Source organism: Lepus europaeus, chromosome 4 (assembly GCF_033115175.1).
Source record: "Lepus europaeus isolate LE1 chromosome 4, mLepTim1.pri, whole genome shotgun sequence".
Classification (NCBI taxonomy): Eukaryota; Metazoa; Chordata; class Mammalia; order Lagomorpha; family Leporidae; genus Lepus; species Lepus europaeus.
In genome coordinates this window covers 4,604,778-4,619,597 of record NC_084830.1, presented here as the reverse complement: position 1 = coordinate 4,619,597, position 14,820 = coordinate 4,604,778, and the positions used below count along the sequence as shown (strand labels likewise).

The 14,820-nt window shown below is 44.1% G+C and overlaps 1 protein-coding gene across 1 annotated transcript in view; it reads right to left on the bottom strand.

Annotated features, from left to right (window-relative positions):
- FAM135B (family with sequence similarity 135 member B) overlaps window positions 1-14,820 on the bottom strand; it is a 228,373-nt gene that overhangs the window by 120,277 nt on the left and 93,276 nt on the right. Inside the window, exon 3 of the mRNA XM_062189440.1 lies at window positions 4,252-4,391. Coding sequence (XP_062045424.1) covers window positions 4,252-4,391 — 140 coding nt within the window. The remainder of the gene's footprint in view (window positions 1-4,251; window positions 4,392-14,820) is intronic.

Here is a 14,820-nt window from a genome sequence, read left to right as displayed (position 1 = left end):
TGGCCAAACTTTAGAGTCAATGCCCTTAACTTTTTCTTCTGCAGAGTGCTCCCTCTCCTATGTTTACCCTGCAGCCAGGTCTTCAGGCTGCCCCGGGGACTCCTACAGCACACCCTTCCAGCCCCTGCTGGGCTCCCTGTTTCCCTATGTCCCCACTTCCCTATTGCTTCTAGGCTGGGCCCCAGCAGTCCCTCTCCTGCATCCCAAAGGAGCTTCCTGCCTTGAGAACCCAGGAAACAAATGGCCTTTGTCAGGACCTCAAGGATCCCCATGGTGGTCCTCACCCTTCCTCCCTAGCTTTGCCTAGTGCCATTTGCTCTGCTGCTAGTGATGGTGTGTTCCTCCCCAGATTTGCCCTCTATTTTACTGCTTTTTCCCCAGTCTTTGCTATCCTCTCTTTGGTGCCTTCTGTGGAAAGCCAGCCCAGACCTTACCAAACTTCTGAATCCACTTGCTCCCCTCAAAACAAAAAGCAACCCTATCTCTCAGTCATGAGGTCTGGGGTGGACCCAAGAATCCTCACTTTGAACCAGTACTGCCAGGGGAGTATGACGGGAGGGCACTGAAGAATCTTGCTTTAGGAAATGCTTTTCCTGGTTAGGCCTATACAAGTGCAACCTTGCTCAGGAAGCCCTTTTGGATAGAACCCTCACTTTGTCTGGTTCAGAGTGCAGGCACCTGGATGAGGGTAACCATTCTCTTTGATGGCTGAACGTGTGGGCTGATATCAGCTGTGGCCCGGAGGCTGGCTGTACACCTCGTCCAGCTGCAGACGCTGCCCCATGCTTCCTTCTGTGTCCTCTACCGTGGCTTATCCCATGGCTACTATTTCCCCCTTTTACTATTCTGTATATTTTGTAAGACTTCCCGAATCATCTGTGGGATTATGCAGAGTACACAAATACCTTGTACTACCTCCAGGCTCACTCTGTGCACCTGTTGTGAAAACATCTCAGCATGTGATTCGTTCTGAACGTGGTCCTCTTCCGCTTGTCTGAGACCCCACGGCAGGGGCTCCACTTTCCTCCTCTCTGAATGCCCTACAGCAAGTGGAACAGTGTTCCTGTGGGTGAGTAGTCATCCTGTCAATGTCTCTTGCCCACAACAAAGTCTGTGTGCCTTTATGAACACACTGTCTGCCCTCCTGTGACCAGCAGTGTTTTTGTTGTCATAAGCAGATCAATATTCACTGGGAAAGATTTAAGTTATCCATTCCAAAATATAGTTTTTACAGGCATCTGATTATCTTTTATTTTATTGATTTGAAAGCCAGAATTATATATAGAGAGGCTGAGACAGAGAAAGAGATCTTCCATCTACTTCTTCATGTTCCAAATGGTCACAATGGGCTGGGCTGGGCCAGGCTGAAGCCAGAGACCAGGAACTCCATCTGGTCTACCACCTGGGTGGGCAGGGGCCCAAGTACTTGGAGCCATCTATGGTGCTTTCTCAGGCACATTAGCAAGGAGTTGGGTCAGAAGCAGATCAGTGGGGATTCGAAGTGGCGCTCCAAAATGGGATGCTGGTTTTGAACCCAATGCTCCACAATGCCAACGCTTGTTATCTTTAATTGTCACTGACTTGGATCCAATGACTAGCAGTGGCATTGTTTGCTGCTGTATAGATTGCCCCAATACAGGAACACATCACTCACTTAAAGAGAGAAACAACCGGGCTTATAGAAGAAAATAGTGTGCCCTGTGAAACAAACTCCTTGCTCAAACTAAAGTTTGTTACAATTTCCCATGAGCTAAAGTTGAGTGTTGGGAAAGGCATTAAACTGTTAGAGGCAGGTGCAAGACCAGTGGGATACTAGCCAAGATACCTGAACTATGTGCAAACCCAGGCTCCAATCACAACTACTCTACCCAGGTCACTTCTTGAGATCAACACTCCTAAGGACAACAGCCCATGAGGCAAGAGTGCTGTTCCCTTACTGGAATTTGGACAAGTTGACCTTGAGTGTAACAGCCCTAAAGGGATTTCCTTTCACGCAAGGCAATCCAAGGGTACCTTTCCCTAAATTGAGTCTATTGACTTAGGATCCCAGGAAGAATCCTGGGTATACTCAAAATAAGGACTCAAGCACAGGTACATCAAAAGGATGATTGACAAAGCAACACGTGAGGGTTCAGAATCTTGAGTTTAATAAAGAGAGTACTTCCTTACCACCCTCGCCTGACAGTCTAGCAGAGGGAGTGGTTACCAGAATGGGAGACACAGTCTTCCTCACTAGAACTGAGACTGCTGGTAGATGGTGTGGCCAGTGGTGCGCTGGAACATGCCAACAACCAGCTCTCTGAAGTAAAACTAAAAGACTGCTTTGTGGTCTTGCCAATGTCTATGATGTAAAGCTTTCCATCATGACTGATTTCAAGCTATCAATGTGAAGTCACTAAATATGGAGCCAGAAAGAAACTTGTACCTGTGGCTCTATCTGCTAATTTCCACTGCAGGTACTAGGGATGAAACACAGACAGGAGACTCCAATCCTGAGAGGCATGCAGACTGGGAGGGAATGACAACATTCTAAAATAAAAATTGTGCCACTCCAACTTTCTGGCAAAAATCAATGGCTTTCCATTATCCTAGAATAAGCTGTACCTTTCCATGCCCACAGTGCTCTGTGAACCTGGCCAGTGCACCTCTCCAGTGTCACTCCTCACTGCACTGCCCTCACACACAATGCAAGTCACCTTGGTCTCAATGCTGTTCCTCAGACACACTGACCTCATTCTCACCCAGGGGTTTTCCTTTGCTGTATCATCATCCAAGGACAGCACATCCTGAGCCTTCGACAAGCCTGGACCTACCTCAGCATCAGGGTCTCAGCTCAAGGCTGGCTTTTCACGGAGGCCTCTCCAGCCTGCCACTTCTCCTCCAGGGAGGAATCTCCATCTTGTGTGAAGGTTGTGGGAAAGACTGCATTGAGCTCTTGACAATCCCATCATCTGAGTGTCTGTCTTGCAGCCACAGTAAGTCCCACAAATGGGTGTGTCCTGAAGTCTCTTTTCTTTGGGTACAGCTGTAGCTTTCCTATTAGGAATCTAATATGGATGCAAACATCTGCTCTTACATCACTCACAAGTACATCTCATAAACCAGTAATCTGAGCATGTTGCAGTAAGAAGACTCAGTAACAGACTATATTTGTGCATATACAATTTACTTATTTGGCTACACTGGGATTTATCAATCTAACATGAAAATACAAGCTTCAAATACCAGGATATTTTCTTGTTCATTATTTTACTTTCAGCACACCATAGGTCTCAATCTTTGATGTTCAGACAAAATAATTTAATTTAGAATGAGAAAGAGCCCTTTACTTACTTTTACCTACATAAGGGGACCTGGTCACTGCCTGGAACATAAAAGATGTGGACAAAAGTTCAAGGGGAGAAAAGCAGATGCCCAATAGGTGTCATTATGCACATTTCATGAGGAATGTGAGTGGGGGACTTTAGCTGGGTTCTTCTGAAACAGGAACATGGTTCAACATCATTCAAGGCATTCTAGAAGGAAATAGTCAGCTAGAACATGGCAACAGGACTTAAGGTGGGATGGGGGAGTGCCACCAATGATTTGTACTTCACATGGTCCTTTGGAATAGGTTGATTTGAAGAATGAGAAAATGTCAAGTTTCTAGCAAATAGAAAGATGTCCCCAAGTTCTCTCAGCCTTTACTTATCCTGTGTCCCCTTCCCAGAATGCCCTTCCCCTGTCCTTCTGTCTGATGGATCAGAGCACGTGCATCTGAAACCTGACTCCTTTGTGAGACCTCTGAAGAGCACTGGGCTGGTGGTCCCCAGAGTTCTACACATAGCCAGTCAAGTACCAATCATCTATCAGGATACCTGGTTACTTATCTGCTTTCTGGCTAAACTATCAACCTCTTCAGGGTAAAAGTTCTGCTTCGTTCTTCAGTTCTGTCCTTTATTCAAAGGCTCAACACAGCTTCCTGCAAAAAGTATTACTCAGTAAGCATCTACTGATAGACTCACAAATGAGCAAATGGGCAGCTGAAGAGTAAGACACAAAGGTAGTCAGTGGAGACTGCTAGCATTTCAAGCTGCATGGAAGAAGCAAGTATATGAACGAAAGAAGCAGCAAAAATATGAAAACACAAATAAGTGCATGAATGCTCTTAAATCGTGAATACCTACCTGACAAATTTCAGAGTAAATCTTCCCCTTTACCAGCAAGGAAAGAGAACGGCCACGTGTGGTTGGTGCTGGATATGTGACTTACCCTTTCACCGTCTAAGAGAAGGTGAGCTCGGAAGATCATGGCATCACTTATGGGCACTTCTTCATTCCTGTACAAGATCTGAAAGACCCGGCTGTGCACCGTGTTCTCGTGGACACAGGCTGAATGCAGGCTGTTGCTCTCTGCACAACAAAAATAGACAGGAGCCTGTGAACTTCAGTACAGTCCTGCACCTGCAGCCCCATCCAGCCGTCTGCTGTGCTTCAGAAAACGAATGACCCTAAAATGCATTACCATTTCCCAAGCCTAAAATCACAGATGAATGAGACCACATCATAGGAGGATTTCTGTTCACTGAGTCAGGCTGGACTCTCAGGAAAACCTTGTTTAGTCTCCTGCAAACTTTCTGATCTTGATGAGGTCATGTGTCAAGCTGTGGGCAGTGCTCCTTAGATGGAATTTGGAGACTGCCACACTCCTCAGCTTTCCTCCTCCATGAACCCTTATGTAATCTCTCTCTTCTGGAAACAACAAGGAGAAGAGTAGAGAAAATGGGAAACTAAGTAAAACCCTTCCTTCATTTTATTTATTTAATTATTTGCATACATTTCTTAAATACATTGGGAACATAGTAATTCTTCCCACTGTATCTGCCTTCCTACTCCTCTTCCTCTTCCCTTTCCTGTTCCCTGTCCTATTTTTCACTAAGATCTACTTTCATTTAACTTTATATACAGAGGATTAACTCTATTCTAGATAAAGAGTTCAATGCATTATATGAGAAAGAAAAAGAAAAAGAAATAAAAAAATTATAAAAAAATTTTCCTCAACAGTCCAGACAAAGGCTGTTCAAAGTTTTTGCATCTCAAAGGTGACTTTGTTTTTTTCCCTTCCTTCCTCCCCCTTCTTTCCTTTTAGAAACTTAACTATCTTTAAAAAAGAACCCAAGAATGATACATCTTTTGGTAGCTCTTAGACATAACTATAACTTAAGAGACATAAGAATATCCTCCATTTAATACACTAAAAGTAAGTGATTCTTGAGAACAAGTTTTACTATTAAGTCTCATGATATAACTCTATAAGGACGATAGTCCTGCATGGGAAGTTAGTGCAAAGTGACTCTTATTATTTATTTTTAAAAATTAACACCCTTATGTATGATGTCAGTAATCATCCAATGCTCTTGATATGAGCTGCCTAGGCTATGGAAGCTTTTTGGATCCACTAACTCAATAAGGCCATAAAGCAAAATAGAAGTTCTCTCCTTCCTTCAGAGGAAAGTACATCCTTCTTTGCCTCTTCTTTCCACTGGGGTCTCACCCAAAGAGGTCCTTTATGTAAAAAATTTTTTTGTCACAGTGTCTTGGCTTTCCATGCCTGAAATGCTCCCCTGGGCTTTTCAGCCAGACAAGAATGCCTTAAGGGCTGATTTTGAGGTCAGAATGCTACTTAAAGTGATTGCCATTCTATGAGTCTGCTGTATGGACTTGCTAGTAGCCACAGGATCCTTCTTACTTGAAAGGTGGAGACAGAACGTTACTTCTGATCAGAACACTGTCTTGAGTTTGAGCAAATTTGCATTCTTACTGTACTGCGCACCAAGTTTCCTAAGCAATTTGTGTAGTTTTGTATCCTAAGTAGACCATAATTCCTAAACACTATGTCAAGGCAAATCTGTATGTCAAAAACAAACATCTATCCAATGAGCTGGAGAGACCTTTTGGCATCCATTGACCAAAGCTATTGTGAGAAGTAAGTGAATTCCTCAAGTCACTGAACTGCACAGTTATGTGTATATGCATTCTCTAATGATACTAATAGTTATAGAAGGCAATGATAACTTATTTGTAAAAAGGGCCAACTGCATGGCACATTATAGCTGTCAAAGGGCTCTTCAGGTGTGTCACCTTCCTACATCCTCACAGCTAATTCCTAGGGAAAGATTTAATACAGATTAAGTGACCAAGGCTCAGAAAAGAAGCAGATCTGGTATTTCCTTGCTGTGGACTGAATTAATTGTCTCCCCAAAAAGGAACATGCTAAAATCGAATCCCCTCTGTGATGGTGAGTGGACACAAGGCCTTTGGAAGGAAACCAGCACAGGAGGGTGGAGTCCTCATGAATAGGATTGGAGCCATTAAAGAAGAGGACAGAGACCGAGCCCTTCACAGTGGGGAGTTGCCAGTCTCTAAACCCAGAGAGGGCTCTCACCAAGACCTGGCCTGAGCTGGAGTCTTGATCCCAAACTTCCAGACTCTTCTGCTGTCAATAAGCAACCAGTGTATGGTATTTTGTTACAGCAAGTTGAACACAGGCATGGCCATATGACAAAGCACTGTGTGGATTCATCCTCATAGCTACCTCTTTAATAACTGGGAAAGGGAAGTATCTGGTAGCCAAGGGTAGGTGCTCTATAAAGCCCCAGTGAAAGCATCAAATAGCACGATTATAAAGGAAGCCATGAAAATAACAAGAAAAATCAATCCAATCAGCAAAGAAAAAAATCTTTGAGTACCTTGTGCACCATCCCCAGATGGCTCAAGTAGTCCCCCCAAAACAAAGGATTACTGCCACCTCCCCAGGCATCGTGAGTCTAAATCATCAGCTACCTCACAGCTTCAGAGTAGAGAGCACAATGCATGTAAAATCCCAGATGGTTTCCAAGGTCACTAAGACATGTCTGCTCAGATTTAAACTTTTGCATGAAGGAAATAAAATCTCTGGCCTAATGCAGCCTGATTTAGACCTGTTGGATCCAAATTGATGTGTCCTTTAAATAGAAACTCCTGTGTACAGAGGACATTCTGTTTTATTTGCTAGTCTAGCCCTTTCTCCATCACTGTCAAGGCCCAGCTGATCTATAAGCCAGACCGACAACATGGCAGAGAATGGATGGGGCAAATTCGCTGAAGGTCAGAGCAGCACTGAACTGTCAGCTACCAGGAGGGTCAGCAGCAAAACACTTGCATCACTCAACTTCGTGGGCAGCTGACGTCACCTCTTATGATGCCAGCTCTCTGTGTGGAAGATGGGTAAATCCACACTGACCTCGTGGGATGGTTGTGGATAGAAAGAGAATAAAATAGGTCAAGATCCTAAGGCCAGGCACATCTCAGGCTACACACTATGCACAATATGTTGACTTTTTAATGGTCTTTATTGAGAATGCTGGGGCCGGTGCTGTGGAGCAGCGGGTTAAAGCCTTGGCCTGAAGTGCCGGCATTCCATATTGGCGCCAGTTCTAGTCCCGGCTGCTCCTCTTCCAATCCAGCTCTCTGCAATGGCCTGGGAAAGCAGTAGAAGATGGTCCAAGTCCTTGGGCCCCTGTACCCACATGGGAGACCTGGAAGAAGCTCCTAGCTCTTGGGTTTGGATTGGCGCAGCTCTTGCCATTGCAGCCATCTGGTGAGTGAACCAGTGGAAGACCTCTCTCTCCGTCTCTACCTCTCTCTGAAACTCTTTCAAATAAATAAAATAAATCTTTAAAAAAAGAGAGAGAATGCTATGAATATTTTCTGTTAAATACATTTGCATTGGCCTCATTTTTATGGGAGATTCAACTCTGATTTTTTAGCAGAATGGCAAACCAGAACGTGGCTCAAACGGTGATTATTGAAGATCACTAAATGCCACACGACTTATGAGGTTCATGATGAAGCATTTCTCCGAGACTTTCTGTGCCATTTCCTCATCACTACTAAATAAGCAGCTGTCTTGTAACAAGGGAAACATTACCAATGGTGAGACTCTCCCTCTGGACCTGGGCAATCACTGGGATAGCACCTGCTCAGGATGCTTCCATTGGGATTTTCCCAATGGAATGCTCTTCCCATGTGGAAGGAAGTGTTTCTCCCCTCTCCTGGGCAAAGCCACTCCCTGAAATTGGTAGTACTGGCTCTCCTGCTCATTTTACACAGGCTTCCTGGTCAGACAGCAGGGTTCACAGCATGCGCACCACATCTTCCTCTTAGGAATCAGGCATTGGGCACCCAGAGTGGAGGAATGTGCACACTCTCCGTCCTGAAAGAACCAACTTATGTCCTGACTAGGGGTAAAAGGCCACCTCTCTCTGTAGGGCAACTGTTCTTACTATTTGACAACCAGATCTCTACTTAAGCAGTCCAATGAGAAGTTGCAGACTAAAGTATTCCCAAGTATCTGACTTGTTTTGTCTGTTTCTGATTTGGTACCATGCATAAGGACAGCTGGAACTTTAATAGGAAAAACAAGATAGATGAAAAGAAAGTGGTGAGGGATGAAGGATGGAGAGAGAAAAGGGAGGAAGGAGCAGAACAAAAAATAGAATAGGGAAGAGAAGGGAAAAGAACCCTTTAAATGGCGCTGCTGTACAGAGAATAGAAGTCAACAGCTTACTCTGGAATTTCAGGCCAGAGGGCATTAGTAAAAAGAGTCTGGGGTTCCTCCGTGTCTCCTCTTTCCCCCAAAATGAGTGATCCTAATATATGTCATATATATATATATATGTGTGTGTGTGTGTGTGTATATATATATATATATATATATATATATACACACCCCTAAACATTTAAAACTCAAGTGATGGCCTTCCATCTGCCGAGAGCTTGCGCCAGCCCCAGAGGGCTCTGTTCATCACGCATGGACCCTGGGCCCCAGGGTCCAAGTCAGCAGCACCCTTGTGGGCATTTACGTGAGGACGGAACCCCAGCCTCATTCCAAGAGCATGACTGTGGCTGTCATGAATTGCAATTTTTTTATAGAGTCAAATCTCCAGAAGCAACTCCTCCACCTCCCTGGGTCTGAAGCCATCTGGGTGATGTCTAGACTGCTTGAGAAATAAAGTTCTGGACCTCACTGCTGAATGTCTTCAAACCCAGAGCGCACCCACCTGTGTGAGCCCCCAGCATGCTACAGCCAAATGAAGTAGGAAAGCCCCAATAGGCTCTGAGCTTCTTGGCATAAGAATCTCAGGCTTACTCTAGTTGAGCAGAAATCTCTTGTATGTTGTAAGGAACACACAAGGTCTAGACTTGTCCCCATTACGTTCTTCCTGTGTGGCCTGGGACAGACCATTAAATCTGAGCTCCAACAAGGCAAGAAAAATGTTCTGCCTAATTTCTATAATGACTATGGGGCTTAGATGAAATGAGTTAAGAAGTATGTTTTTAACTGTAAAATTCTCAAAAGACAAACACATTTTCTTGTAAGAGCAAGATGATAATGATGATAATTTGGTTGCTATTTCTAGGAATAGGAAGGACAGAAAGTCACATAGAAACCAAATCTCACTAATTCCTTTTAAGGAACAGGCAGAAGAAAAAGCCACCCTGACAGAGATGAGGGTTCTTTTTCCTGGAGATGACCAGTATGTTTCCTTCGGTCAGGTAAGTGTTGCTCATTGCCAGGGACAGTTAGTACTCACGGCCAGAGTGGAGAGGGATAGTACTGACCACCTGTCACTCTGTAAGGGTCTCTATTTTCTTGAGACCCAATCATGCAACAGCAAGTGGAATAACCCAGATAGGAAGTGGGGAACTCTTAGGAGAGAAGGTGTGAGGCTCTTCGTGACTTTTTATGGGGTCTGCACATTCAGGAGACTGTAAGATGGGAACGGACTTTTCCCAGCCAAGAAGGTATTAAGAGGCTGTGTAAATCAGACAAGGACAGCCTGTTTCCATAAATAAATGTATCTTCATCCAAGAAAGAATCAGCAGTTCAGAACAATAACTCTGGGTGTTCACAAATGCCCAAGGACTTCTGGGTAGAAGGTTGGTTTGGCTACATTGTGAGGGAGAAAGTTTTGTGGGTCCATCTAACCTGAGTGGAAAGTTGGGCTTTGAAGAGCGGTGGCTGAGGATGTCAGTGTTGCTCCTTAATCTGTTTTTTGCTGCCATAATGGAACATCACAGACTGGGAAACTTATAAGGAACAGAAATTTATTGGCTACAGTTTTGGAAGCTGAGAACTTCCAAATTATCTATGCTGCATCATCCTATGGCAGAAGGCAGAAGGGCCAAGGGATGGAAGGAGGCTGACCTCACGTTTTTATAATAGCAGTAATCTCACCATGTCTTAAATGTCCAAAATCGTGACACTGGTACTACAGCAACTAAATTTCAACAGGAGCTTTGGAAGGGGCAAAAATTCAATCACAGAAAGACAAAAACTACATGTTCTCCCTTCCATGTGGGAGCTAATATTTTTTAAAAAATAGATAGGAAACAAACAAGCAAATAAAAAACCAAAGAAATGCTCATGTGTATGGAGTTTCACTGAAGTGTTTTTGGTCAAATTTTGCTTTAAATCTTCATCAAGAAAATTGATAGAAACTACATACTACTATGGTTTTAATGATTTTCTGACTATTTTAAAATTTATATGAGTGAAGTTGAACATCTTTCCATTTGATTATTGTGCACAGCCCTTGTCTATTTACCTGCTGGACTATGGTTGTTTTAATTTCTGTTTGTTGAACCCTTTATTTAGTAGAGCCAGTAAGCCTTTGATTGTAATGTAAATTTAAAATGCTATCTCAAAAATAATAAACAAAATAGTAAGTTGGAAAAAATAGTAATTGGCTGAAGAGTCATAACTGGGAGCTCAAGTTGGGGCTCCACTGTGGCCTGTGTGGAAACACCTGGACATGCACATTCAACATTGAAGCTTCAAGCCTACTCCAAGCTTTAAAGATCCACACTTCAGCAGAGACCCTGCATGCCAATGAGATGCCTGTCAGACCCACTTCTCTCCACATCTGGCATTTGGAGGTGGCGCCCATCTAATTGCATAAGCCTATGGTTTCATGAGCACTGGGAGGTGAGGGAAGCAGGTTCACTTTTCTTCTAACAAGGACCCAAATACACAAGCACATACTTGTAATGTCTGAGGAGATGTGATTCTGCTTATCCCTTCAATATTTGAAGCACAACACATTGGTGACACAGCAATAAAGGGTTGTCACTTTTATTGCCATTTCAAAGAATATCAATTATTTTAACTCAAAGTGATCTCCTGCACATACAGTATTGGATTCTCTGCTTTAATGCACAAGGATGTAAGCTTATGCTTACCCATAATAGTATATTAACATGTTTCTACGAATTTTGCTATAAAATATACTCATTTATTAATTCATTAAATATTCATTGATCACACCAGCTGCTATGTCTCATGTCTTGGGCAAAGCACTAGGATTCATCAATGAACAATTTTAGGGCTCCTTGTGGGAGATATCTGTTTCACACTTCTGTCCATGGAGTAAGAAGTAAGTATCCCATTTTTGTGCAACTTCAAAGACATCTCTTTATCTAAATGAAAATTTAATCTATCAAGATTCATTGCAACATCTTATATGGGCCAATTTAAAATTGTAATGGAGATGATAAATCATGTACAACAAATTGAGTTTAAGTACAGATGTTATTTAGCATGATTTGGATGTTTTACCTTTTTGTAATATATTATAAACACAAAGTGATTTTATATGCTGGTCTGAGTTCCGCATGATTTATTTTCCTATCTCATGGCTTGGGTATATGAGTTTTTATTTTACACTTGATTTTAGAATGATGACTCCAAATCTTGTTTTATAATTCTTCCATTTCTAATTTGTTTATTTAATCATTCATTATCTAACTAAACAACCACGCAGGCAATATGTTAGACATGATGCTCTCACAGTGAAGACACACAATGAGTAGAAATATTCTTCAATATTAGTATAGTATTCCCCAACTTTTTTCCTATGCTCACATCATTTTCATACTCCATCACTTCTATTTTATAGGAAGACAATTTTAGTCCTAGAATTTTGGGACAACAAGCTTTGTACATCACAGTCACTCAGATATACACTCAATCCACTGATTATTCAGGAATGGAGAAATGGAGGGAGTGGACTTGCAGAAGGCATCCAACAATATCTGCAGTTAGATGGGGCTGGTACCCAGGGTTTCTGACTCCCAGCCCATGCTGCAAGACAACTCAAATTACAAAGCACGGTGTCCCTGGGGCCTGGCTGCAATGCACACTACAGAAGGAGGACAATTAAACCACAGAGCTCAGTTAAAAAGCACCATTTAACCTGCTGAAAATGGTCAAGGGCCATTGTTGCAATTGCATTCTCCAATCAACACTGAGTGGGCTTAATTATTTAATGATAAGCCCAGTAAGTCCAGCACTTGACAACATTTTGTTAGTCAATGAGGTGCACTACTCCATAATCTCCAAGGACAAGGCCGGCGTGTCACCTCTGGCATGCCCAACAGTTCACCAGCTGGGTTCCTTCAGGCTGGTCCTAACCGAAGAGTCGTCTCAGGTGTGCCAATCTGCATTTCAACAGCAGAGTAGAGTGCATGGCCTTGTACCTCATGATTTGATGAAGACAAGAAAGGGACATAAGTTAAAACACGTGGATTTATTCTTTCTCTGCCATTTACACACTGTGCATCTGTGAACAAAGAACTTAACACGTGTGAGCCTTAGTTTCCTCAACTGCTAACTGAGGATTGGAAGGGACACTTGTTTTGGATTTATGAGGATCAAATGGTATGACCAATGAAATTCCCTGGAGTATAGGATGCGCCATACAACAGAGCTCAGAGAAAACGACAGTGAGTGAACGGGCCACTGGATCAACAGCCCCGCATAGCTGACATGGCTATTAAGGCTATTAGAAACTGTCCACCGCAGGATTTTACAGCTGCTGGTAGAGCTCTCTGTGGAAGGGGGAGGGAAAGGAGATCTTTCATTGCCCTTGCAAGCTTGGAAGAAAGCAGGTTTGCTCCAGGGCAGGGGGTACTGCCTAGGATGGAGCATGGAGAATCTTCTTGCTTCGATACTTTGTGTGTGTGTGGAGGGGGGTTGACTCTGGACTTCCCCAGCCTCAATATTTCAAATGCAAATGGGCAACAAAAAGATACCCTCTCGGTATAGCAGGTGAATCCTTCACCCCCCCACCCTTGCCTGCTCAGGGCAGGTGTCTAAGCTCAGGGCTTCTCTCTCCCCTCCTGGGCACCTCACCAACACCACCACACACACATCTCTATGCTCTGGATTCCAGGTCTTGGTCTCAAATCCTTTCTCCTGTGAAAGCCATGTTCCCTCCCAAGAGAACCTAATCTATTTCCAAAGATCATGAGCTGAATGTGATTTGTTCCCCTGAACACACACATGAGCATAAATCAAAATGCTGTACGTTAATAGTATTAAGAAGGTGGAAAGTTGATCCAGCAACAGTGTTTGGGGAGGAGGGGAGAGGTTTGGAGTCAAAGACTTGGTTAGATTGGATCTTGAATCAGTGTGCATGAGAGAGATCTTCCATCCGCTAGTTCACACCCCAAATGTCACAACAGCCAGGACTGGGCAAGGCTGAAACCAAGAGCCAGCAACCCCATCTGGGTCTCCCATGGGAGTGGCAGGAGCCCAAGCGCTTGGGCCATAATCCCCTACCTTCCCAGCCACATTAGCAAGGGAGCCAGATCAGAAATGGAGCAGCGGGGATTCAAACTGGTGCTCCGATGTTGGATGCCAGCATTGCAGGCGGCAGCTTACCTAGCTGCACCACAATGCCGGCACCAATCCTGGTGGTTTTATAAGGAGGGCATGAGAGACCCACCATCGTGTGACACAGCCAAAGGGGCCCTCTCCAAAGCCTGTATCATGCTGTTTAGACTTTGAATCTCCAGAACCACAAGCCAGAGTAAACCGTTTGTCTTTATAAAGTAGCCTGCCTCAGCTATTTCATAATTATAATGAAAGCCAGACTAACACCAAGGCTTTCTACACCACTTCCGAGCTGAGAACTGTAGTCCCATCTCTGTCCTGTGAAGTCAAAGAAGATCGTAAACCTGACAGACCCTAGGTAGAAACTTGGTGTTTCCCAAATGGTTTTCTCCCTCGGTTTTACCTGTGGCAGTGATAAAATACCCTCTGGTCATCTTGGCTCCCTCACTGCCCTCTCCAATCACCAGCAAATCGTGATTTCACTCCCCAAGTGAGGTGCCCCTTTTACTTCCTGTCACAGTAGACACCGAAAACCTTACTTCTTGTTCTTGCTTCTGCTCTCACCTCCCATTAGTCTATTAATATTAAAAGAGAAAGCAGAGGTCCCTATGCCCCATTGCACTTAGGAAAAAATCTAAGTTCTCCAGGGTTTCCCTGGTGCTGAGTGCAGAGGCCACAGTGACAGAGGAATCCGCCCAGAGCTGTCGCTTTGTGCAGCACCCAGGCCTGGCCAACATTTACAGCATGCATGGCTGGCCAGCGCTCAAATGACTTCATCCCTGTGAGAATGTGTCAGCGGTGCTGAACGACACTTGTGGGACGCACTGAGTCACAGCCGAGCAGTGAGGCAGCCCCTGCTTCCTGCTACGTCCTCTCGATCACCTAGTGTCCACTCTGATCCCCGTTCCCTTGCAAACCTGGAGCACACATGTGGGGTTTTCTGAGAACGGGGTAACTGGCAATGCTCACCCTGGAGCCTATTCTGTTAATAAGTCATCGGAGGCCCAGCAAATGGGAGGCAAAGAGCCCTCTTTATGTGATCCAGGCTTTGCTGGGCCATCTGCCTCAGCCATATGCTTCCCAAGGAGAACCAGGTAGGGCACGGTCTCAGCTAATCAAAGATCT